Genomic DNA, 27,713 nt, shown 5'->3' with positions numbered 1-27,713 from the left:
AATAGCAAATCAATTGTTTGGTTGAATGTAATGGAATAGAGGCGTAATAGTATTCTTGTGTTTGGTTGAATGGAATAGAGGTGTAATAGCATAATAGAAAAAACTAAAATGACTAGAATACCCTTAGCATAAATTTGTTTTGGTAAATGATTATTGTTATTGTTATTTAAATTTTAATAAGATTATTAATATCAATAATAAATAATTTAATCATATTTAAACATAATTATTATTAAATATATTATAATTAAAATATATAATTTAATAAAATTCTTAATAAATAATATTCTTATATGAATTTACTGAAATCATAATATATGATACTATAAAATATAAATTAACATAATTATTATTAAATATATTATAATTAAAATATATAATTTAATAAAATTCTTAATAAATAATATTCTTATATGAATTTACTGAAATCATAATATATGATACTATAAATATAAATTAACATAATTATTATTAAATATATTATAATTAAAATATATAATTTAATAAAATTCTTAATAATTAATATTCTTATATGAATTTACTCAAATAATAATATATGATACTATAAAATATAAATTAACATAATTATTATTAAATATATTATAATTAAAATATATTATTTTTCATATTATTTTTGATATTATTTTTATATCATGTATTAATTTATTGCATGTTTGTATTATTGTATTTAGAAGTTGAGTGATTCTGAACATTATATCGAAAAACCTTCCAAGTTAATTTTCTTGAGTCAAATTACTATATATTTATATATCTTATTCAAAATATGACCAATTTAGAATCAAATCATTATATTCCAATATAAATATCTTAGTCAAAATATGACTAATTTTTCGAAGCATGGGAAGAGAATTTATCTAGTAATTTTAAAATTTATCTCAAAAATGCTTAAATTAATAAATTGCAAAAAGAAAAAAGAAAAAATCGAGAGGTATTTGGGTCAAACTCAAGTTATTTCCAAAATGTGTTCGGATGCTTAAATTAATGAATGAAAAATCACATAAGTGATAAAGTGGCAAAACATTTGCATATTATACAGCTTTAAAGAAACTCAGAATACACAACAAATGATGTTTGCATTCTAAAATATGGTAAAAAATATATTTCTTTAACGAAAATACAACAAAACAGATCCCAATACCATGCCCCATGGATCTAAATTTACCCACTCTTACTTCGACTAAGTGACCGTATCGATTTCAGCTTATGCACTCCTATATAATTCCAGTCTCTTCGCAAGAGCGGATCAGCGTTCCATGATTGCTGGATCCTTATTCAGTAATGCCGATAATCGTTTTTGCTACAAAAGAAATTTCCCAGAAATCATTCACTGATCATCTGTTTCACCAAAATAAGTAACAGACGGTAAGTTGGTTAAGAGAGGACATTTCTCACCTCCAGTTTACCCAATTCCGTGTAGAAAAAGTCAAGCAGGCTTCTTTTAGCTTCACGGACTTGACAATAAACAATAGACTTTCGAATCGAGTGGCGCAAAGTAGCGCAGACCATATTTACGTAAGACAAAACTGTACTTCCTGCTCACACATTGTTAGAAACCCATTATCAGAAATAAAATACATTGAATAATAGTATCCTTCGATTAAGTTTCAAACAATTGAGATCCATCCTCAACTTTTTGTGTATATGAACCTACCAATTCTCCTCAGGTAGGAGTCATTGTATCGGTCAAATATTGATTGCGTAGCACTGCCACCCTTATCCACATCTTGAGGAAGCTTTCGGAAGAACTCAACTGTAAGGTAACAACATTCCATATCAACCAGTTGAAGTGTTGCTTTTTTGCTCTGAACCCTCATTCTTTCAAGAGACTCGATCGCAGCATTTCCCACCTCTACTCTGAGTGCAGGATATTACTTTAACTCCTGAAAACCAAACCATGTTGACTCTTATAAACCTTAAAGAATACTAAACTCAATGTCAAAAGATAGAAAAATAGCAGGCAAAATTTCTTTGGTACATGAACAATATAAGCAAAGATGGGAACATACCGGAGTTTCACTCATAGCCTTGTGAACCAGATCCTTCAGAATGGAATGAGTCTGAAAAATGTAACAAATGAAATCAATCCAATTTGAAGCATCAGTCTATGACCAACATGATCCCTAGTAAACCGAGACCTTAATAGCAGTTAAAAATTATCAACATTTTTTATGTAAGACAACTAAATAGTAGAGGATAGCAAGAATCTTGATACTTGAAAGAATTTTTTTTTTTAAGAATCACAACTGAACTGATGCTGAAAGAAAAAGAAAACCAAATGATCTTGGCATGCCAAATTGAATATGACAGATATAGCATTTTTTCTAAAATTTACTTTCATACCGCATCAACAGCAGCCTCAGCTGGACTTCTGATAGTAATTAAAGTAGATTCAATCAAACGACGGTATCCTTGTTCAGGAGCTATTAAATGTGGTTGATAGCCATCAGCTTCCATCAGCTTCAGTAATGAGCTTCCTAATATTCTTCATTGATAGTTGCCTGTCAAATTGCAACATTTTCAAAGCAGCAGGAAGTTGGTTGTCGAAAATATTGTAAACCTTATCACCACTAGTACGCCTGTGAACAACATTGAAAGTCAAGACAAAATCTCTAACAAAATTAGCAAAATTGAATGATGTTAAAGACAGGTGTATTAAGGAAGGTAAAACAAGACGTGATACATACACCCCATCCAAATGTTCTCTGAAATTTTGATCAAAAAGACGGCAAATCTCCATAATTGTGTACAACTTCCCCTGTATAAGCATCTCAATCATCAGTAATTCCTAAAGAGCTTATAACTAATAATCAACTGCAAGTGGAATAGCCAAAGAATTCCAAAATCCACACACAAGAGCACACTTACACCCGCATCAGCTGCAATAGGATTTCCAAGGCGACTCGATTCGGTTTCAAGTTCAGCAATTGTTTTATTAATAAGGGACTGAATGCCAGGGATTCTAGACTTGATAACAGTTTCCAAATGCTGAGACATTAACCAGTATGACAAAGTTAATACAACTTAAGAAAAGATAGCACTAAACCCAGTATCATCTTGTCCTTTACAAGAAAGTATAGGATAAAAAGTACAAAAAAAAGGAAAAAAGAAATAAACGCCCTATAGATTACCTTTGAAAGCATCTTAGCAAGATGCTCAGAACCCATTCTATGAGCAAGATGCCTATATTCAGGCGTAGTAGAAAAATACTCACGCTCTCTACGTCGAGCAGCAATCATATCAACATTCTTGTTAATATCTGCTTGTGAGCGATTCACGACACCAACCCAAGGGAATTTCAGCCGATAAGATTTACCTTCCAATATCTAAGTCAAAGGAAACATGAATCAGAACATGATAGCGCCTAAGATGAATTGGAGCACTGGAGATTTGCTTGGTTCGGCCAGTTTCTCTATCCATCTCATCTTGAATCTCCTTCCTGACGGCAAAGGGGAACAGAAGAGGCAGAGGGTAAAACAGGGAGTTCTTATGTGCATTCAATTAACTTAGTGGCAACAAAAAAAATATATTAATTAACTTCTTCTCATAATGAAAATTGTTGTTATTCAATTTAATTATTAATAAATGCCAATGTGATTGATTGGAAGCAATATGTGACATATCACAATAATTAGTATGATGATGCGGCTGGCTATATCAACATATATTTAAAAGTTAAAATGTCTTTTAAATTTATTTAAAAATTACAAAAAAATGTACTTTTATAATAAAGTTGTACAAATGAATGTTTAAATTCATTTAGGTATAATTATCTATTTGTCAATATTCATTCTAGACATGATTCAGAATATTATTAAAAATAAAAATTTGATATTTTCTAAAAAAAGATAATTTATAATTATAAAACATCATAAACAAATATAAATTATTAAAATTTAGTAAAAGAAAAATTAAAATAGTCAATATGTGTTATAACATCACACATTATTCTAGACTAAAATGCAATTTAGCACAAATATATGTATATATTACAAAAAAAAAATCAACCTTAATTTGAATATACGCATATATATATATAAAATAAAAGCAAAAGGTATTTTTAAGAAAAATGGTGGCACAGAATATCATTAATTTGAATATATATATATAATATTATATTTGTGTCAAATTTCATTTTAATCCTAAACGCATTATATTTTAATCCTATTAGATGTGTAATCAACTATTTTGACAATTTTTAATAAATTTTAAGGTTTTTATAATTTTTACCATTTTTAATGTTTTTGTTAAAATTTTAAAATAATTTCTTTACAATTTTTATAATATTTTAAACAACATATGAATTTGAACAAGTGGATGTCCACATTTAGGGCCCGTTCTTCATTCCATTTGAGATGGACTTATGCACAATTAAGTATTTTTTCTCCAAAAGCAGAAAAGAACAGCTAACAGTGGCAAACTTTTTTTGACTTAAATTAAGTGCTTTTGGCCAGTTCCAGAAGCAGGAAAAATTGGCTTTTCTCAGCCAAAAAACACTTTTGACTATTAATTTACCTTTTTAACCTTACTATTTCTACACGTTACAAGATATTTTTTTCACCTTTTCTGTTTTGTCTTCTCTTTTGTTTGAACTTTATTTTTCTCTTTTGTCTTCTCTTTTTTCACCTTAATAATTAATATTAATTACTTAGAAATATTTAAAATTAATATTATATATTAAAATATTAACAATAAGTTATAATAAATTATTTTTTATATTTTTGTTAAAATATCATAATATTAACTAATTTAAATATTATTTAAATACATATTTGTTACTTTATAATATCATGTTTAAAATGGACATTTTACTTCTCAAAAGCACTTTTTGACAGCAATACCAAACACTTAAATTTTTCAAAAGCACTTCTCAAAAGCACTTTTCCACAGCACTTCTCAAAAGCATTTCTCAAAAGCATTGCCAAACTGGCCCTTAGTGAACTTGAATGTCGATTTGTTTAGGTTCATTCTAGACATGTATTTACAATAAATTTTTAGAATTTTTTATTTTTTTAAATATGCTAATGTAGCATACTTATCAACATGACCAATTTCTTAGTGCTTCCACCAACCATGTTAATATCATTAATGGTCAAACCAAAAAATAGCAATTTTCATTAACAAAATTGCCTAATTGAGTTTTTTGTTATTGAAGGTTCAATTGAGTACGCTTTTTCTCTAACGGCTTAATTGATTTCTTTTTTAAATTACTAAGGGTTTTTTAAGCCCTTTTTGTTGAAAAAAAATCGGTTCAAAAACGGTTTTCTTGCACAGCAGAAAATAGAAATTTTCAAAACCAAGCCGATTTGTGATATTTAAAACAATAAACCTGTAACATCCATAACACGTATCCGACAGCAGAACAGGGTTACGAGGCGTTACCGGACTTACAACACAAACAATCATACGATTCAAATCATAAAACCTCAATCGAAATAAAACCATACACATTCAATCATACTATCATGCTATAAACATTAAAAATATAATAAATTAAATATTTCAACTTCGGATTTGTAGTCCCGAAACTACTGTTTCGATTTGACTAAAAACGGGCTGTTACAACTCTCCCCCTTTAGGAATTTTTGTCCCCGAAAATCTTACCAGAAAATAGGTTAGGGTACTATTTTCTCATAGCTTCCTCGGGTTCCCACGTAACTTCTTCAACACTGTGACGTTGCCACAGAACTTTCACTAAAGCTATTCTTTTATTTCTCAATTCTTTAACCTCTCGAGCTAGAATTTTGATTGGTTCTTCGCTATACGTCATATCAGGTCGAATTTCAATCTCTGTCGGAGAAATTACGAGTGACGGGTCTGATCTATATCGACGTAGCATCGACACATGAAACACATTGGGGATCTTTTCTAATTCCGACAGTAAAGCTAGTCGATATGCCACTGGCCCTATTCTCTCAATAATCTCATACGGCCCGATAAATCACGGACTTAATTTTCCTTTGCGACCAAACCGAAGAATTTTCTTCCATGGTGATACTTTCAAAAACACTCTATCGCCCATCTGAAATTCAATATCTTTACGTTTCAAATCCGCATACGATTTCTATCGATTAGAAGCTGCTTTCAAACTGTCGCGAATTACTTTCACTTTCTCTTCGGTATCTCTGATCAAATCAACCCCGTGAATCTTTTTCTCACTAAGTTCAGTCCAGTACAACGGAGTTCAGCATTTTCGACCATACAAAGCTTCGTACGGTGCCATCTTAATACTTGACTGAAAACTATTATTATACGCAAATTCAAACAATGGTAAATATTTTTCCCAATTACCTCCAAACTCTAATAAACAACATCGGAGTATATCCTCAAGAATCTGAATCATTCTATCAGATTGACCATCGGTTTGAGGATGAAATGCGGTACTAAAATGCAACCGCGTACCCAAAGCCTCTTACAATTTCTTCCAAAATCACGATATAAACCTCGGATCTCTATCTGAAATAATAGAAACGGGTACCCCGTGCACTCTGAAAATCTCAGAGATATACAATTCAGCTAATCTATCAAGCGAATAATCTATACGTACCGGAATAAAATGTGCCGATTTCATCAGTTGATCAACGACAACCCAAATAGCATCTTTCTTTTTTGGAGACAAGGGTAAACCCGATACAAAATCCATCGTAACTCTATCCCATTTCCACTCTGATATCATTATTGGCTGTAGTAGTCCTGAAGGTACTTGATGCTCGGCTTTAACTTGTTGAAAAATCAAACATCTCGATACAAACTCTGAAATGTCTCGTTTCATCCCTGACCACCAATACGACTGTTTTAAATCATTGTATATTTTAGTACTTCCCAGATGAACAGATAAACAACCACTTTGTGCTTCATAGTTGGCATGCCATAGGATTGGAAGTGTTTAGGGATATTCCGACTGTGTGTTGATGAGACACTATATGTGTCGACTACTGTTACTGTACCGGATTCGTTTCAAAGAGGTACTCTTACCTGACTGTTACTGTTACTGTTACCCTTATGGTGTATTCCGGCTTCAGCCAATGAAACATTGTATAATATCCCGGTGTGTGGGTTGGAACCGTGTATCCGTCCAGGTCCAAGTTATGTTAATAGGGGTAAATGAAAGTACTAAAGACAAAGACTGAATGCAATTGATTATGTGACTGTGACTATTATATGATTATTAAAAAGAATCGAATGATATGAAATATATACAAAGAATTGCTTAATTTCATTTAAGAGCTATAAGATGAAGACCAAAGATTAAGCTATTAAGATTATAAAAGTAAATGTTTTGAGTTACAATACATATAGATGGCTTATTATTGTTCTAAGCATTAGTTTATAGAAATACCACTGAGTGTATACTCAGCATACGGTTTGTTTTCGTGCGCAGGCTAGGTACAGTAGAAACTAGCGTCTCAGCATCCAAGCCAACTCCCGAACTCAAATACTTGGTGATGTATCTTATCTTGAGAAATGGTATGTACCTAGGTTATTTTTGAAGTTATTTTGTTTATAAGTGATGTTGGTGAAGAATGTTAATAGATAGTTAATTAATGTAATATGTGTGTTATAATATAGTCCATTTTGAATTGATTTGAATGGTATTTATGTACAAATTTTGAAGTTGCTTTGTTTAATGGTTATTGAATACAAGTGTTAGATTATTGTATCGTGGTTTTAATGAGTATTAGGTGTGTTTTATCATGTTTTGGATTGGTTGAAAGATTGTATTTAAATTGTTTACTATTCAAGGTTTGCAGCGTTGGTAAATTTGAACTATAAGGTTCAATTTGAGTCCACACGGCATGTCACACAGGCGTGTGATCAGACCATGTGAGACACACGGCTTGCACACGGGTATGTTGATAGGTCGCGTGTCCCCTGCATCCTTAAATATGAAGTCAGGATAGTACACGGGCATAGGACACGGCGATGTGTCTTGGTCGTGTGTAAGGCACGGCTTTCAAGCACGGTCGTGTGTCAAAAACATGTGAAAATGGCCTAAAAATGGTAAAAAAATCAGATTACCACACGGCCTAGCCACATGGGCGTGTGCCTAGGTTGTGTGCTCCTCTGATGCCTAAGAATTTGCAAGTTAGATCTGCCTACGGGCTGGCCACACAGCCATGTCCCAAGCCACACGGGCATGTGCCCCTATCTTCAAGGTAAAATTTTCAAAGTTACCGGTTTAGTCTCGAACCATTTCCAAAGCATGTATTAGGCCCCGTAGGCCTATATTAGGGACTTTATGATGAAAATTGAAAAGAATTGATCTGGAATTCAAAATTTATAACTCGGTTTTGTATAAATGTTAGTGTACAAGTCTTGTAATGCCTCGTAACCCTATTCCAGTGACGGATACGGGTTAGGGGTGTTACATATCCCAAACCGGTTCGATTTTCAAAATTTTTATTTTTTGCTGTGCAAGAAAACCATTTTTAAACCAGATTTTTTTTCCAACATATTATTCTTTCAATTGGCTTGCTCATTTCTGATTAGACTAAGGACATGTTTAAGTTCATCTACTAATATAAGCTATCTTTTCGTATTACGATTCGACCACGTAATACCGTTTAGTATTAATTTAAACATTAGACAACTAGTGAGCCAATATTTGTTTCTATTTTGCTTTGCATGCAAAAACCACATGAGAACATTATGAAAAGTATATTATTGTAATTCACAAATAATTTTTTTTAACCAATTTGTTCGAAAAAATTACAAGTTTACATAGACGAAAATACTACACTCAGGGCACCAGATCCAACACTTTTACCATTTTTTAGAATTAAATTTGTATTGATATATAACAAATTGATAATAGGTATACTTTAATGTTAACACATTAAGAGTCTTTAACTCATTTTTTGTGAGATTGTATGATAAAACAACAATGAAAGAATCAAATTTGGCCTAAGGGCTATAACCAAAACTAGGGTGGCTTAACACTTTTTGACTGACTAGTGAATAATATAAATGCTAATGTTTGACACCATATTCATAGAAAAACTAGGAAATTCATCTTTACCTTTTTTATTTAGAAAATTTGGCTATCTCGCAAGGCAAAAGTTTTTCATGGAAATAGTCAGGTGGTCCCTAAAGCCTTATTTAAGGCTATAGAATTTCATGTTATTTTAATACCTCCCCAAAGATATGGACTACCCACTGTGGTAGGAGTAAAATGGGTTTACAATCACAAATCCAAGATAAATTATCTATAAAAATCAAAGAAAAATGGTTAGAGACTTACTTAAGTGAAGGATTGTAACAATGACGCTAAACATGTACATAATATCACCCCAGATTGCCCGACCATGATGGCTATCTCAATTTGATTAACCTGTCACCCCAGGGTGTCTAGAAATGATGACTCACTAACTACAATCTACCACCTCGTGTTTCATAACAACAATGGTTTCCAATCAATAATCTGACCGTATGGCATTCCAACTATATCCGACTCAATCCGAACAACTAATAGGATAACAAATTTTTGATTCATTACAAATGTAGATCGATTCACAATCTTTCAATCTTAATTTATCATCAATCATCAATTTATCATATAACACAACATGCTTCAACTCAATTTCATACCAATTTCCAAATACCAATCAAATCATGAATCTTTTATTTTATTCAATTTAGTCCCTGTCTCGATAATCATTCTTAATCACATTAGTTTAGCTCAAATAATCATCAATAACTCACCTCAAACCTTCATATAATGCAAAATGACATGAACATGTAGAAAATAAATGGTTCCCGAATCATAAAAATGCAAACCAAAATTCCGAGCTATTTATCGTCTACTTTCGATTTTCCTTTCCTCTCGATAGTTTCGTGTCAAGGTTAGCTAAATAAAATCATAAAACATAGAATATTATCAATTTCCTTTCTAATCAGAACCAATCACAAAACCAATCATAATTTTCAATTTATTCAATTTAGTTCTTAAACCTAAGACAAACTATTTAATTTCATAATTACTCATTAGGGACATCCTATTTCTTAATCCTACTAAAATTTCATATCAAATGTTATGTTTTATTCAATTTATTCCCTAATATACATAACTATAAATTAAGATTTATAATTTAGTCATTTTCTTAAACTAAGTTTAATTTCTATCAATTTAACACCTAAAAGTTTCAATTCTCAATAATGGAATCTCATCAAAACTTCACTAATTAATCAAAGAAAAACCTGACACATATCCATTCTGAGTTCATCTCTTTTTAATATGATTATAAACATACGAATCAATTAAATGGTATATAAAATTGGGCTATATGAAAAAAATATTAAAAGAATCGAAATTGAGCCCTTAAAGGCTGAATAAGTATGAAAGAGTCATTATACTCAAAAATGGTTGAAATGCCAATATGAATTGGAATATTTGTGCTTAATTGTTGATGTTGATAAATGTATATGTACATGTAACAATAAATGATGATATGAATTGATTTAGTTGCTTATGAAATAAATGATAAATAATAAGTTAGTATATATATATTTATGCCATGTTTGGTTGAATGTAATGGCATAGCAATTACAACTCAATTCTGTAGGCCTACCACAAACCATTGTTTGGTTTATTGGAATGTCTATTACAGGTCTATTCCATCACGGGTTTATGCAGGGAATGTGGGACATTCCTATTCCGTTTCATCCTTACTGAATAGTTGATTTGTGCCTAAAGAATTCTATTCTACCCTCCCATTTTCTCACCTCAAAAAAGCTCTCACTCAGCCCGATAACTACCGTCAGTCCTAACCTCCTTTATTTCCTTCATCTCCGGTCACTAGCACTCCTCCCTCGGGTAAACCTTTTATCTCTTTTGTTATTCCTTTCGATTTCCTCTCTGCCTCTTTTACTTTCCCTAAGAACAAGACTGGTTCAACGTCTTGAAAATGGAAAAAGTAAATATTAGAATTATATTTTCTTTATGTACAAAAATTTGGAAATGAACAAAAAGATTTAGCCAATTTCTTTAAAGTTTCCTTCCCAAGTCGAAGAAAAAGTCCTAATAATTTAATACTATTAGGGTGTATTTCTGCTTTTGATTCCCCGTTTGTAGGAGGGAAAAGAAAAGAGATTAAATGGAGAGTGTAGTATGGCAAGGGTTGGCTTTATTTGGAATTTTCTGTTGGATTGTAATTACTTAATATTTTGATGTAGCCAAAAAGATTAGATCTTTGTTACAACTTTGGGTGTCTTATCATGTTGTCTTTAGCACTTCAATCATCCTCAATATCTAGGTTTAGACCAAAATAAACAATACCTAAATTCTTATTTTCCTATTCCTTTCATCATTTATTTCCTTTTTTCCTCTCTAAGCTTTTCTGATTATACTAAGAAAGAAAAGAAATTTTTTTATGATGAGCCCTTAGTAATTTTTTTTATGATGAGCCCTCAGTTTCTTTTTTTTCTCCTTTTAATTAATACCAAGATAAAATTTTTGATGCATTTTGTCTTGTTTATACACTTTATCTTTGAACCTTTTGCTTTGGATTGTAAATTTGGTTTGCTGTGAACTTCAAAGTTGAGGCATTTTTGGTAGTGTGTGTGTGTATTTGTGGTTCATAGTATGCCATTCGAAGTATAAACAATCCTCTTTGGGATAAAAATAATAATGGCACCATATGGTGATTTAGCAGAATAGTTGGTATAATGGGGATAAATTAGAATGAAAAAATGGCATAAAATAACAGAGATAATGTAATAGACAAAGAATTATCTGCGTTCCCTCTCTGCAATTGTGTGCTCTAAAATAAAAATATAAGCCTAGTCAGTTGTCAAGGGAGCTACCAGATAGTCTTCTCATTGTTAAATATAAGACATTCTGGTATTAAAGTTCAAATACCAATTCCAAAATTGAGGTAAAAAGAAAGTCTTAATACTGAAATAGAGAAATATACATACTGTAGTAGGCCAATTTTGGCCCACTAATACCAAGCCCATTTAACCCATCCTCAAACCCAAAACCTAAAATTAACCTAGCCCAACATCCAAGCCCAATCCCAAAACCCTAAACTCCCACTTGCCTCTTCCCACTCTCCCATGCTGTCTGCCACCAGCACCACTCCCACTCTCCCATGCTGTCTGCCACCAGCACCATCACACACCCCCATACCGTCTACCACCACCATGCCTTTGCCGCACCTGCAAACAAGCAAAGGAAAAGGACAAAAAATGGAGCAATAAACATTAACAGAATATTGTATTTTTGGCTATAAAAGCCACAAGCAAAATCGAACACCGGGGGGGTTTTTTTTCTTTTCTGTTTTCATTTTTAACATTCATTCAAGTGTTCAAAAGAAATCAATAACCAAGATAGAATGAAACACATGTACAAGTCGTGACTTTAATACTGAAATCAGAAGTTCAAAGTTGTCAAAAAAATCAAAAACTACAAATATAAGGTAATCTTTTTCTTTATTTTGTTAGTCTCGTTCTCTAAACCTATTTTCCATACATAAATATTAATATATATAAAAAATACAAAAAAGTATAAACATAAAAAAATAAAAAAAAATATTTTTTACCTTTTCCGGCCACCGCACGCCGGCGAGCCTCCGGTGGCTGTCCGGTGACCGGCCCCCTGGCCGGATTCCCCTTCCCCCCTCCCTTCTCTCTCCCTTCTCTCTTCCCTCTCTCTTCTTTTTTTCTTTCCCTCTCCCCAAATGATTTTTTTTGGTTATTTTAGGCCTTATATAGCCCTCCAAAACGACGTCGTTTTGGGGGCTACACTTAAGCCCCAAAACGACGTCGTTTTGACCATGCCCGACCCATCTGACCCGACCCGTTAGAGGATCCGCGTGTTTTCGTTTGAATGGGATATTTATGCGCACAGTCCTTCAGCTTTTTCAGGGTTTTGCAATTAAGTCATTTTTCTTGTTTCCAATTTGGCCCCATAATTTCTCGCGCTTTTCGATTTAGTCCCCGCCAATGTGCTGCGTTTTAATGGAAAGGAATAATTATTGTTTCGGTCCCCCTATGTTTTGTGCGCGCTCAAATAAGCCCTTTTCTCTTTATTTCCTTTCACATTTGCCCCAAAACTTTGTTATTAGTTCAATTTTAGTCCTTTTTTATTTGTTTTTGTTTCTTTATTAAATATTACATTTTTGTATTTCAATATTATTATTATTATTATTATTATTATTGTACATTAGTGTATATCTTCATGTATGTACTTATATAATGTACGGATGCTTTTCCTTTTCATATTATTATTTTAATATATATATTATATTTGTGTATATTATTATATATATTTTTAATGTTATGTATTGTATATTTCTTACTGTTCATATGCTTTTATGTCGTTGTATGTATATTTTATTATTAGTTATGTTTTCTTATATATACTATTTCATGTATGTAACATTATTAATATTCGTTTTCCACATTATTATGATATATATTATGTAAATTTTTTAACATTATATTATATATGTATTTATATATTACGTATGTACATATACCTTTTAATATTATATTTTTATATTACGTAAATATTATTTTAAATACTGTATTGTATATATATATCCTTAGTACCACGTTACATATATATTGTGTATATACTTGTTTTCTTACCCCTATTATATTCATTGTTAATACATTTATTTTTTTTATACATGTATACATACCCTTTTTATAATATTATTTTTTACACATATATGTATATATTTTATTTTATTGTTGCTAGTTATGTACTTTTTTACTATCTTATATGTACTTCAAACACTATACGTATAATATATTTCTAACACTACTACCATTTATATAAATATTTTACGTATATACTCTTAATTATCTTCATATGTGTATTCATTGTATTCTTATTACGTTCTCGTATTCAATGCTAACATTGCATTTGATCTTGCATGCACGGTTATTATTTTCTAATATTATTGTCACATCGATTATTTGTTTCAATATATGCCTAGCCCTATCATTTATTTATTTTTATTTCATATCAATTTATTTTGCATTATTTCAAAAATCATATACTTGTTTTGCTAATTAATTTCAATAAACAAGGAAATGTACCGATTAAACATTAAGTCATCGAGTTCATCGCTATGTTGGGTGAACGTCAATTGACTCGTGTTAAAACGGCATATCCTTCTCAAAAACCGGAATAAACTAAAATTTCTCGTTTTTTTTCGGATCATAACTAAACTTTACATTGAGTTCGCATTTTTGAAAATTAAGACAACATGTGTTTAACGAGATACCAATTTTGGGCGTCGCGAGGGTGCTAATACCTTCCTCGCGCGTAACCGACTCCCAAACCCTAATTTTCTCTGGATTTTCACGCAGACCTAAAATTACCTCTTTTTAGAAAAGCTTAAGAATAAAGTTTTCTAAAAAAGGAGAATTTTGTAGGTGTCCGATCACACCTAGGAAAAGGATCGGTGGCGACTCCCTCTTTATTTTAAAATCAAACTTCAGTTTTCAAACTTTTTCACTAGATTGCCACAATTAGCGACCCCGAATCCACCAAAGTTTTACGTCGCTACACATACACACGATCAACACTAGACTAGGGCTACATTTGGAACCCTTGAAAAGGGGGGACTTTACCATTGTTCCAATACGATATTATGAAATCTCATTTCCTACCTCTATACATCATAAGTGAACTCTCATCTCAGATCATCAATAAGAAAATGGTACTTTAATTACGCTAGATTAAGTGATATTAAAATGATATTTGGTATTCAGAAACATGCATTGCCATCATTATCCTCATATGTAGCACATGAATTATATCTATTGAAACCCGTTAATTCTAATAAATATCTTTGTTGCAGGTATATGTAGTAGTAATTTATGCACTGCTAGGTATGTATATTGTACTTTAAATGTATAAAGAAATTTAATTGAAACTCAGAAAAAATGATTGATTCTGACTTATCAAACATGCATTTTTCACTTTCTTCAAACTTTCACATTGTTATTTGATATTTTGTTCTCTTTAACCTAATTTTCCTAGGATTTTGTCATGCTTGTGCACATAAAAAATGTTTTATTTTTTAAATGTTTTTATTGATTTACCAGTTCTCTTTTTCCAAAAAGGGAGAAATTATTACAGCTTGTTGGCATTCTTGGCCTTATCTTGGTAAGTTATTTCACTTGATTTTTAAACTGTTCTAGCCAAAGTCTGTCTTTGATATTGATTTCCTTGTTTGTGAAATTTGAAACTAACTTCAACATTTTAGATCTTTTGAATGTTGTGTTTTGAAAGACAATGTAGAAGTTTTAGTTAAACTTGAACTCACTGCATTATATGTGCATATACTTTCTACCTAACAATTTAAAGTTTCAAACTTGGTATTTACTATTTTAATCATAATCCTGGAATTTCATCAATAATTGGAATTTAAAGAAAATTTTTAGAAATTCCTTATAGATAGATAGTATTTTTGTATAGACCTAAAATTTCTCAATCTTGATAGCACATTCGATCTTAATTCCAATTCCGCATTACCTGATTTAAACAAAAGTTGTTCAAAGTGAAGAAGTGAAATTTATAAACTCATTTCATGATGCTTTAAGTTGGGTTTTTCCATTGAGTTTCCAATCTCCTAAAGCATAGGTACAATCCAATGGTATAAAATAAAATGAGCATTTAAGTTATACTTAAAAACAATGATTCAAGTTGTTTAAGATTATAAATAATAAAAAATAATGAAGGAGAAAGTCATTAATATAATAGAAAAGAAAATGGTAAACAAAAGAGACGAGAATACCATGGAATAAAGTGAAGTGAATATGATGTCCTTGCCGAGAACTTGTGTCCATTCATAAAAAACAGAATAGTTTGAACAACATCCCATTATAAATTGAAGTAAAGTGTAAACATAAGCATTTGGTGTCTAACATAGCATCTGTAAAGATACAAGATAAAAAATCATGTTTATGTGGACATGAATTTTTGTTTGCAATAGCAAAATGACCAAATCCTTATATTTTGATTTCAGGGAATTCCTGATTCCTTCATCCAACTAGCATCCTGTTTTGAGATTAATTATACTGTGATTTGAAGATATCTAACACTTTAATAACTTGCAGTAATGGATCATTTGCCTTTAAAATATTACAAAGTGAGGCAAAAAAGAATTGGTCTTGCATTAACAGTACGGTCGCAAATGTGTACAGTTGCGAGTTGGTTCTTAGTTAAATTAGGTTTCGTCTCTAATCTACATACTTATAGACCAAAGATTAGATCATATATTTTATATTTTTATGCACAATGAGATTCTGTGAAAAGACTTGTACATGTTAGTGACGAGACCTGTATTGAACAAGTTAGGATGAATAGAGTTACTTTTTTAAAACTATGTGAGATGTTACAAATTTTAGGAGGATTGAAGTCGTCAAGGAATATGCTTGTTGATGAACAAGTGACAATGTTCTTACATATCATTTCTCATCATCTTAAAAACCAATTTATCAAGCATCAATTTAATAGGTCCGGGGAAACCGTTAGCAGATCATTTGACAATGTTTTAAATGTTGTCATACGCTTATAAGATGTGTTATTTAAAAGGTAGAGCCAATTACAGCTAATTCTACAGACCTAAGGTGAAAATGGTTTTAAGGTGAAAATGTCACATCTCGTAAGTTAAGACACGACATTTGAACCTTTGAAAATAAGCTTGCCTTTTAAATGTTTTATTTAAAATTCGTACTTTGATTTTTAAAAGGATATTCAATTGTTTAAATCTAACGAGGAAAATCAAAACTCCGTAAGTTAGGGCACGACCCTCTCGAGTTTCTAAACACGGAATATTGTCTTTATTTGAAATTCACATATTTTAAAAACTTAAAGGGATATTTGGCTATTTAGGTTTAATGAGAAAGTCGAAACCCTGTAAGTTAGGGTACATTTTCTCGAATTCCTAAAATGCGAAACATTGCCTATTTTAAAAAATTTCTCTTTTTACGAATTTGAGTAAAAAGTAATGTAACTTTTAAAACGATATGTTTAGTTTATTCCATCGTGGCACAAAAACGGTTAAAACGTAAAAAGGGAGTCATACTTAGCGAATAACGATAGTGCGACATAAATTTGGAGTAATAATGGCATGACATACATAATAAGATATAAAATATATAGTATTGACATTAATAAATCATAATGTTAATATGCATGAACAATAATAATAATGATGAAAATGATAATATAAATAGCAATAATAATAATAACAATAATAATGAATAATACAAAATTGAATGTAAAGTAATAAATAAGAAAAATAATAATAAGGGCAAGAATAAAAATAAACAAGCCAATAAATAAATAAAAAAGCAAAAACTAAAAATTTGAAACTAAAAAAAAACTAATACTAAACAAATGAATAAATAAATATTGTGTAAAACAATTTTAAAAAAAATAATATTAATAATAATGATGATGATATTAATAATAATATAATAAAAAAATCTGAAGTTTAAAATTTATATAAAAATATAACTAAATAAATAATAAAAAAAAAGATAATAACAAAAGTGAAGATAAAATAAGATATGTGTATTAAAAAAAGAGATAATAAGAATAATATAAATAATGAATAAATTATAGTTAAAAGGATATAGATAAAAAAAAAAAGAGAAGATATAATAAAATAAATGTATTTTTAAGAAAAGTTAGATAAATAAATATAAGTAGAAATATAATAGTAGTAATAATTTATTAAAATAGTTAATTTAATAACAAAATAGTAAAAAATAACAAAAAAAGGACTAAATCAAACTTTAAAACAAAATTTTGGGGAAAATCTGAAACAAAATAAAAGAAAAAGACCAGATTGAATGCGCGAATAACAAGGAGGGACCAAAATGAGAAATAATCCCTTCTCCAAAACGCACAACTTCAAGGTGGACTTAATTGAAAACTGAAATAAATTACAGGGCCAAAATTAAAGATTAAAAAAGACTTGATTGTAAAAGAATAAAAAAGCGGAAGGACTAAACTGGTAAATAGCCCAATTTACGAAAACAAGCGGATCCCCATGGCGGTTTGGGTCGGGTCACACTCATGGCTCAAGCTTGAAACGACGCCGTTTAGTGTCGCTATATAAACTAAAAAAATTCCAAAAAAAATCATTCTTCTTTTATTTTAAAAAAAATTCTGAGAGCTCTCAAACTTTCTCCTCGTCCGAGCTCCAGCCTAGGTCTGATCATTGGGCTACCGGACGTCCGCCGTAACAACTGCCGGCCACCGGCGACTGTGCCGCAGTCTGCGGTGGCCGGAGAGCTCAAAAATCTCCTTTTCCGAACTCCTTTTAAATGGTTCGCCTTCTATTTAAAAAAAATAAAAAAAATGAAAAAACGACCCCAAAAGGATCGATTTCTTTTAAAAATCGTCGCACCATCAAACCCCAAACTGAACCCTAAGGGTTTTGGGCTTTCAGCGTCAGAGAGAAATCCGAATCGGAGGGATCCGGTAAGTTTCCTTCGTTCTATTTCTTTACAAAAAAAACAGAACTAAATATCAGGAAAAAAATCACCTTTTCACTTTAAATTTCTCTTTTCTATTGACATTGTTCGTAAAAAATATACATCAATTCTCTCTAGCCTTATAGCTGAGAGAAAAAATAAAGGAAAAGAAAAGAACAATTCTTTTTTTTTTGCTATAGTTATGTGATGTTGTCTTTTTGTTTTATTTGTAGGAATGGAGGCTATAGGTGGCGTGTACAGAGGCTGTACGTGGGAGCGTTGACGTGGAGATGGAGGCGGCGACATTAGGGTTCCTCTCTTTTTTTGCTGCTGAAAATGTTAAGGTTTTGGGCCCTTTTGGGCTTAAGGTTTAGTTGGGTTATTTGGGCTAGGGTCTTGTAAATTGGGTTGTAATTTTGGCCCTGGACTATTTATTTGGTTTAATTTTTTATCTGTATCGGCCCGGGCAGATTTGGGCCTGTACAATTATCTTAGCTGTAAATTTTAGACTTATCAATAACTGAATTAGATAGGCATAACGTTAAATTTAACTCTTAATATTTACATCTTTTGTCAGTTTGACCCTTATTTTTTAAAGTTAAATTTAACTATTAACCTTTCAAAAAGAGGCAAATCATTTTTTTTAATGGATCTACTTGCCTCTTGGCGTGCGCCTACCTATTAATTTTTTAACAATGTTGGATTGATAATCCATGTGACAGCTAACATGTCTTTCGTGCTGACATGATATTATTTTTCTTATATGCATTGTCAAAAAATAATTTTAAATTTATAAAAATATTTAAAAAATAAAAAGTTCAAAAAATATATAAAAAGTAGTATAAAGTATATGCAGATTGTCATGTTTAAAATTTAACATTTTAGTCAGTATTTTTGTTAAAAAACAACAATTCAACTTTTTTTGAAAAGTTGATGGTCAAATTTGACCTTTTCTTTTAAGAGGTTGAGGGCGAAATTTGGCCTAAAAACAAGAATAAAGATCAAATTGATAAAAAATATAAATGCTGAAGATTAAATTTGACATTATTCCAATTAGATAAGTAAATCCTATTAATGGAAAATAAATTTCATCACAAGACTTCTCTTGCATTACAGTTCAATTATTAATTTAGTTTTTTTATATTTTATTTGTCTCTATTTATTTAGCTAGTTGCTTATTTTATTTTCTTAATAATTATTTTATTTCTTTTTAGTTATTTCTTAGATTTATATTAACTTATTTATATTTTATATTGAAGTTCTATTCCATTATTTTAAAATTGTAAAAATTTGTCTGTGAATTTGATCTTTGGAATACTTCCTTAAAACGGAAATAATTCGATGTAATTTATAATTTGACAGTGCTTTCGTATACTTGCAAGTCAAAGAGGAAAATGACAAAAGTCTTTTGAGCTGAAAATTATTTATTTTATTGTTATTTCTCTATATACATTTTCTTTTTTTTTTGTTATTCTAGTTATGATTTAATTTTTTTTATTGTCTTTAAAAGTGTAATTTTCTTAAACATAATTTTATTTATTTCTGAGAAGAGATAGAATATTAGTAATTAAAATCAGTATCTTAATCTAAATTTATCTAATCAATTACTACATATTCTTATTCAAAATGGTATGACTCTCTTTGGTGGCTTCTTATCTTTACCAACTTAAGCACACATCGATGTGTTGATATGCTCATTAGACTGGGAAACCATTTTTCAAAACCCTCTAATGCGGATATTTTGCTGTATAGTTATTTGCATGTTAAATGCCAACAAATACCAGACTGTTTAAATGCCAACAAATATGTATCCTCACGTTTTTGCTCAATACTCACTTAATTATTAGTATTTATTTTTATTATTAAATGATTTTTTTAAAAAAATTATATAATAACAAATTTAATCTTCAAAGTTTACATATTACCTAATTTAATTTTTAAGTGCGAATCTTATAAAACTAATGAAGAGTGAATCGACAGCGATTGATTCATCTCAACTATTAGTTTCGCATCCAACAATGGATAATCAGAGTCTCAATAGAAAATAATGAGAAAAGAAGAAATTTATGATCTTAGATTTTTAAGTGTTTCTATTGTTGGTATATATATATACACACCAATTTAGTTGATAAATTTTTTTAAAGCTTTTTAGGTGAGATGGTCACAAAGAAAAGTAAAATTACGAAAAGGATGAAATTACACAATATACAAACATTGATTGTTAATTTCAATATTAAATTAACACAATGTATAAATATTTGAGAGTTAAAATTACAATTATTTCAATTTTAAAAATTAAAATGTTATTTTCCTGTTAGTCACTTAACTTCTAATAACTAAAAAAAAAGAATTGAATTGTTGAGTGACTATTTATAAAGTTTTTATAGTTGAATCACTAAAATAAATTATTAGTTGAGTGGCTACCGATATCATTTATCTAAAAAAAATATCCGCACGTTTAACACATGTAGACAATAGTTCAAATGTAGCAAACTTGGCTACTTTAGGTAATAAAATTCAAATATAAGGGAACATGTAAGGTAAAAACAAGCATCTTTAGAAACAATTCAGCTCAACAATATAGCAAAAGATGACTGAGATAATACAATAGACCAAATATCCTCTTCAAATACGAAAAGAATTGTATAAAATTATAATTTTACGTAATTTTTATCTTTTTTCAATGAGGAACGACAAATTAAATTTTTTCTTAAAAATTCAAATTTAACTAAAAATATTAAAAATCATAATTTTATACAACCTCTTCTTTTCCAAATAAAAGCACATTCCTTGAAATTGCTTGCCATCTGGACCATATTGGAAAGAAGGAAGACCTGAGTTTTTGTTTTTGGCCAACTACAATTGATTTGTAAGTTTTTTTTCTAAAAAAATTTATTTGGCCATTAAACTTTGACCCACAAAATATCTCTTTCATTCTTTATAGGTCTGTACTTGGGGACAACCTATTAGTAATACCTGCTTATTATTATTTATTTAATTGGTGTTTTTTTTTGTTTTTAATTTCAAATTTTAAAAAAAGGAAAAATAATAATAAAACAAGAAATGCTAAATAAATGAACCTACGAAATGTCACCATGGTAACATTATGATGTATAAACTGATATTTTACAGAATTAATTATGAATTGTTATACTACTTTGAATGAATAAATTGTTTTTATTTAAAAAATAAATAAAAAAGTATTCATTTCATGCTTTGTTTTTATTTTAAATGATAATATTAGTATTAAAAATAACACGTTTTGTTGTACTTAAATACATATATTTCATTAATTTGTTTGTTACCTAATTTTCACGATTCCCTATTTAATATTTTGATGTCAGAAATTTAAATACTTAATTAGATGATGTTTATGCCCATCATGTGGGGAAAAAATAACGTAAAAAGCATTTAAATAAAATTTATTTAAAAGTTAAATAAACCGATTAAGTTGAAATTTTAGAGATTAAGGTATTTTAAGTTAAAATCATATTATAATAATATTTTATAAAAGATTATATTAATATTTGTTTAATAGATTTCTAATTAAAAAATAAAGTGAGACGAATTTTCAATTAAAATTTTCTACATTAAATTGAGTTAAGTTTTGATCACACCTGCGTCACCATAAAAAACTATTAAAAAAAAAACACCTTTCCTTTTAATTTTATAAATTTTAATTAATTTTTTTGAGATTTTATAACATCTTAAATATTTTATTATTAATTTAGGTAGATATATTTTAAATAAAATGAAAATGGATGGAGAGGAGTGAGAAACAGCCGGCTCCACCTGCTGCCATCCTACTCACGAGAAATAGAATTTATATGGTAATTTCCTCTTTTTCTTTTCCTCAAATTATATGATAATTTCATATTAAGATTTGTTCAGCGATGAATTTTATTAATTAAAAAATTTTCATAAGAGTTTGGATAATCGTTTTTTGTCCACAAAATTTTTATAGTTTAAGAGTGTGGGTCCCTTTCACGCGCCAACCAAACACATAACAACACACTCTTTTGCCTCGGTTTAAAGAATCTTCCTAGTAGTTCTTGCCAGTTGTCCTCTCACTCTCTACCACGTCACACGCGCCTCTCATTACTCGGCCTATTAGTTTGAATTTTCAAACTCGGCGTCCCGACATTTTTACAGCTTCAGATTTTAACTCCTTTTACCCCCACTGTCAACCCCCCGCTTTTAACCTAAACCTTAGTCTCCAATTGACCGGTCAATCTGTTAACGCCGTTAAGTTTTGTCTTTCTCTCCAATCATAAACAGCCACCTGGATTCACACTCCTTACGGCGTTTAAACTTTAAGGCGGCCTCGTTTCCCTTTAAAAGCGACTGAAGCTCATTTCAGCACCGAAAATCCTTTTTCTTTTTTTTTTTTTTTTAAATTTGCCTTTATTTCTGGATCTGGAATACTCGCCGGGGTCAAGCATGTCTTCAACGTCTTCGTATTGGTGTTACAGCTGCACCCGTCTGGTTCGTGTGGTGGTTTTGGATAGCGGGTCAAACGACGCCGTTGTCTGCCCGTACTGCGACGGAGGCTTCATCGAGGAGATCGAATCTTCGGACAATCACAACCGTCGGTTTCCAGCTATGTACATGATCACCAGCAACGATAATAGCCGTCAAAATTCGATTCGGGCGCGAAATCTCGTCTTTCGTAGGAATCGTCGCGGTTCTGTTGACCGGTCAAACATCAATCCGATCATCGTCCTCCGTGGCTCCACCGACGACGAGAACGGCTCCACCAACGGGATCAGCAACAGCGGGTTTGGGTTCTTCTATGATGACGGATCTGGGTCCGGTTTAAGACCCATACCGACTTCGATGTCCGAATCTCTAATGGGTTTGGGTTTCGACCGGTTATTGGAACAGCTTTCCCAGATCGAAATAACCGGACTGGGTCAACCCGAGAACCCGCCGGCTTCGAAATCGGCAATCGAATCAATGCCGACGATTCAAATAGAAAAAGCCCATGTTTGTTCGGAAACCCACTGCGCCGTTTGTAAAGAACCTTTCGAGCTCGGGTCGGAAGCGAGGGAGATGCCGTGCAAGCATATTTACCATGAAGATTGTATCATCCCATGGCTGGCGCTTCGGAACTCGTGCCCACTTTGCCGCCACGAATTGCCGTCGGATCGGAGCGAGTCGAACGACGAGGCATCAGAGACGGTGGGGCTGAGCATATGGAGGTTACCGGGTGGGGTTTTCGCGGTGGGAAGGTTCAGGGGAGAAAGGGAAGTGCCGGTAGTATACACGGAGATGGACGGTGGGTTTGGGGAATCGGGATCGGAATCGGGTTCGGGTCATGGAGCAGCGAGGAGGGTATCGTGGGTCGGGGTAAGAAGAAGAGAGAATGGATTCAGGAGAGTTGTTAGAAATGTGACGTCGTTTTTGAGGGGGTTGAGGTCTCAGCCGTCTCATCGTGGAAATGAAGAATCCGGTGGTTTGACTAGAAGTGGTTCAACGTCTATGTTTCGTAGGTTTACAAGAAGCTTAAGCTCAAGCTCCAACTCTGTTTTGTAATAACAATAATTTTTTTATTTAGATTAATTACATAAAAGAAAGAGAAAGCCAAGTTTTTTTTTTTTCCTTCCAAATTTTTTTATGGGGTTTTATGAAAATAAATGTGTTCTTTGATTATTGTAAATACCATTTAATTGCCTGGAATTGGAGTCTCTGATTTCAGGTTGCAATGCAGTTTCATGTTATTTTCTTCTAGATTGTTTGCTAAGAACTTGTTAATTAAACGGCAGGAAGAAAGGAATGGAATCAAAAGCAAAAATATCTCTAGTTTGTCAATTTTTGAAGGCAATGGTGAAGACTGGGCAACATAGGTTTCCATGTGTTTATTTGGATAATTACTGGATTTGAGTTAATTAGAGGATCTAATTACTTGTTTCAGTTCTCATGGGAAAGGTTGAGAAAGGAGGATTTCATGCTGATATCCAAAATTCTGGAAATATAGCATAAAGTAGTCTTTTGGTTTTATTTCATGCTCAATTTTTACTATCCGATGCAGTCTTAGTTGGTCCAACCTGCCAGCTTACTAATCATGTTTGTGCGTTATGGATCGTTACGTGCTGCCTTAACGGGTCGAAAACTAAGTACCTTAATTTCAACAGTAACGAGCTTAAGTCAATTTTGCACAAAGGCAGAATTAAAACCTTATTCTATAAAACTGGTTTGACAAGTGCAATGCATAAAATTCTTATATATTTTTTTAATCTTAAATTGAGAGAATGAAATCTTATATGTGTGAATCGGAGTGTGTATAAGATCACTTGTTTCTCAAGACTAGAAAGCAAGCTGGCAAAAACCAAAATGTAAATGCAAAATTGGTGGGGTGAGAAGGGTTTGGAATATACAGAGCACTTGGCCGCATTACCAAACACCTCCTCATTCTATGAGAGGCAAAACAAAAGGTCACCTTGTCTCTAATATCGTGGTGGTACAGAATACAAATTTATTTATTAGAAGAGTGGGTATTTACAAATAACAACAGAAGAATATAGTTTTAGGTCATTTAAGAAAAATGAACAAATGAAACCAAACTGCGACGCGTTCAAAAGGCATAGAAAGAAAAAGAGGCTCCACCGACTCAACACAAGCAAGGCAACGAAACTCCACTCTTTTATTTGATCATCTGTTAACATCAATTTAATGCCTTACATTGTTGTCATCAATCAGCAATTTTTTTTTTTAGAAAACAAAGTAATGATATTTACTTTATTCTTGCTGTTAGCAATTCATTTTTAATTTTTTTATATAAAAATTATTTTAATTTTTCTTCGCTAACAAACTACTGATTGAATCCTAAGGTTTTTTCTTCATCACTAGATTTAGGGTTTCAACATTGTGTGCGAAAACTCTTTCCAGTTTTATTCATACTTGTAGAATTTATGTTTGCATTAGAAACCATGTTGAGGTTGCTTATCTCATTTTTTTAATTATGTGCTTAAGAGTTTGATTCTCAGATCGAAATAATTAGTTACTGTAATTTAGTGAACATCTCATAGGCCTAAAATTGATGTTTTGGTAAATATACTAGGGATTTCAATATTTCCTTTTTCAAATTTTACCTAAAACGGTGGTTTTTCAAAAATCATTTATTTAATTTTATATATATTTTGTAAATATTATTTTATTAAAATTATTTTTTTTGCAAATATAATTATATATATTTTTTACATTACTATTTTTAATATAATTATTGTTCATTTATATTTTTAAAATTTTTAAAATTACAATAACTTATTTTTTTCATAAATCAATTATTTATCCAAATAAAGCAATTAAAAATACTAGAATTTCGTGTCGGTCACTTTTAAAATGATATCATTTTAAAAATCTCAAAAAAAAAATTAAAATTCTTCATTTAAACACACTTGATTGAGAGATTTGTTGGAGAGATTTCATTTGCATCAACGTTTTCAAAATTTTAAAAATAAATTTGTTTGGATAAATACATGGGAGAATTTCAAATTCTATGAGTAATTTCAAGGTGATTTATGGGTAATTTTAGTAGCTCAGTTTCCTTTTAGGTAAACTACGCCATTAGTCACTAAACTATGGGTAGGTTTTCGTTTTGATCACTTAACTAAAAAAGTTACAATTTGGTCACTGAACTATTTACAACTTTTCATTTAAGTTATTAGGTTATTAAAATTGATGCTATATGACTTTCTTTGTTCACAATGCCTGCACCAATAGAAAGTTCTATTTCCCTTTCTCTTCTACAATTCAATTATTTCCATCAAACAATTTTGGACGTTACGAATTTGCAAACCAAAATTCAAACAACTTTTTTCTTCAATCTCTGACACTGACCTTTAGATCGAAGTGGGTCTAAGATATGTTCTTCTACTCGTTGATGGATATTGATCTACTGTATCGATTGTTAAATCGTCGCTTGGAACTTACTAGCAGAATTTAAAAAAAAAAACTTAATATCCCAATGACTTAAATAAAAACTTTTTCATTGTTCAGTTACTTAAATGAAAACTTTTGAATAATTTAGTGACCAAGTTATAACTTTTTTAAATTAAGTGACCAAAATAAAAATTTAATTAAGTGACCAAAATAAAAATTTACTCATAGTTCAGTGACTAATAGTGTAGTTTATTCCTTCTTTTTTCAAATTCCATCTAAAGTGACTGTTTTTCAAAATTCCTCATAATTTTATCTCAAGTAACACACGTGGTCTACTATGAGATAAAAAACTTAAAATTCAAAAATCTTTTTTATTTGCCAACAATATTGTGTTATAGACATGAGAGATTGGGTTTGATCCGAAGCAACCCCATTCCTCACCCCTAATTATTAAAAAAATACTTTTTTATGAATCTAATAGTTTCCATATTGAGTTTTTTTTAATATTATTTTTGTTAATATAATTATTCTTCTTTCATAATTACTTTTTTAATTTATAAAATTCCAATAACCTAATTTTTCTTAAAGCAATTATATATCCAAACAAAACAATTACAATTACTAGCACTTTAAATTGATGAACACTAAAATGCTAATATTTTAAAACTCTACATAATTTTAAAATTCTTCATCCAAACACACTCTTGAGAATTTTTAGCAATCTATTATTGAAGACATATCATGAAAAAAAAATCAAGTCAAGCAAAGAATGTATCAAGATTTTCAATGTGACCGAAGTTCTAATAAATGAAGAGATCTTTTTTCCAAGGGACTTTATAGTGAGATGATCTCTGTCGTCTTACTCATTATTGAAGACATATTCAAATGCTACTTTTGAGGAATTAGAGATTCATGTTGTTTATATTTTAAATGTAATTTATTGTCTATTTAACAAGAGTCATGTTTTACAATGAGAGATTAAGAGAGCACTTATTCTATTCAGGTTAGAAACTTATTTTAGTGCATATTAGTTGTAAGTAAATTGTTCTTTTCGTTCAATTTATAGCTAAACTCTTGGAGGGGGAGCTTAATGAGAGAGTGATCAAGATTGAAGTATAGGAGAAGGTTGCAACTTGGTGAGTGAGTTAGAGTTAAATCTCATATTGTACCTGTCGATTTAGAGTGGATTTGATATAAGCATCGAGGCTTGTGTACAAGCCTATTCAGCATCCTAACAAAATTATCAAATTAGTCTCCTTAAAGGTTTAATCACACGTACAAAATCAAGGTAGATTCGAGTTAAGTTACACTTGGTCGTGCAAGAAATTGAGATGAGTAGGCTTAACAAGCTTGGGGGAGTTGAGATCGAG

General features: G+C 30.8%; 1 protein-coding gene, 1 long non-coding RNA gene and 1 pseudogene across 2 annotated transcripts; 2 read left to right on the top strand and 1 right to left on the bottom strand.

Annotated features, from left to right (window-relative positions):
- Positions 1-1,026: 1,026 nt before the first annotated feature.
- Positions 1,027-3,443, bottom strand: LOC107887547 (dynamin-related protein 5A-like; annotated as a pseudogene).
- A 14,710-nt stretch (positions 3,444-18,153) lies between these two features.
- On the top strand, positions 18,154-19,013 carry LOC121224532 (uncharacterized). The gene is made up of 2 exons (XR_005922146.1): positions 18,154-18,469; positions 18,696-19,013. It is a non-coding gene; the product is annotated as an uncharacterized lncRNA (long non-coding RNA).
- Positions 19,014-22,606: 3,593 nt separating this feature from the next.
- LOC107885973 (E3 ubiquitin-protein ligase RDUF1) lies at positions 22,607-24,192 on the top strand. Its single transcript, XM_016809747.2, has one exon. The coding sequence runs from the start codon at positions 22,903-22,905 to the stop codon at positions 23,995-23,997; it is 1,095 nt and encodes a 364-aa protein (XP_016665236.2). The 5' UTR covers positions 22,607-22,902; the 3' UTR covers positions 23,998-24,192.
- Positions 24,193-27,713: the final 3,521 nt, after the last annotated feature.

The sequence above is a fragment of the Gossypium hirsutum genome, chromosome A03 (genome assembly GCF_007990345.1).
Source record: "Gossypium hirsutum isolate 1008001.06 chromosome A03, Gossypium_hirsutum_v2.1, whole genome shotgun sequence".
Classification (NCBI taxonomy): Eukaryota; Viridiplantae; Streptophyta; class Magnoliopsida; order Malvales; family Malvaceae; genus Gossypium; species Gossypium hirsutum.
This window is presented reverse-complemented; position numbering and strand designations above follow the sequence as displayed.

What these genes read in the sequence shown, in the direction of transcription:
- LOC107885973 (XM_016809747.2), top strand. Translation starts at nt 22,903, where the DNA reads ATGTCTTCAACGTCTTCGTATTGGTGTTACAGCTGCACCCGTCTGGTT.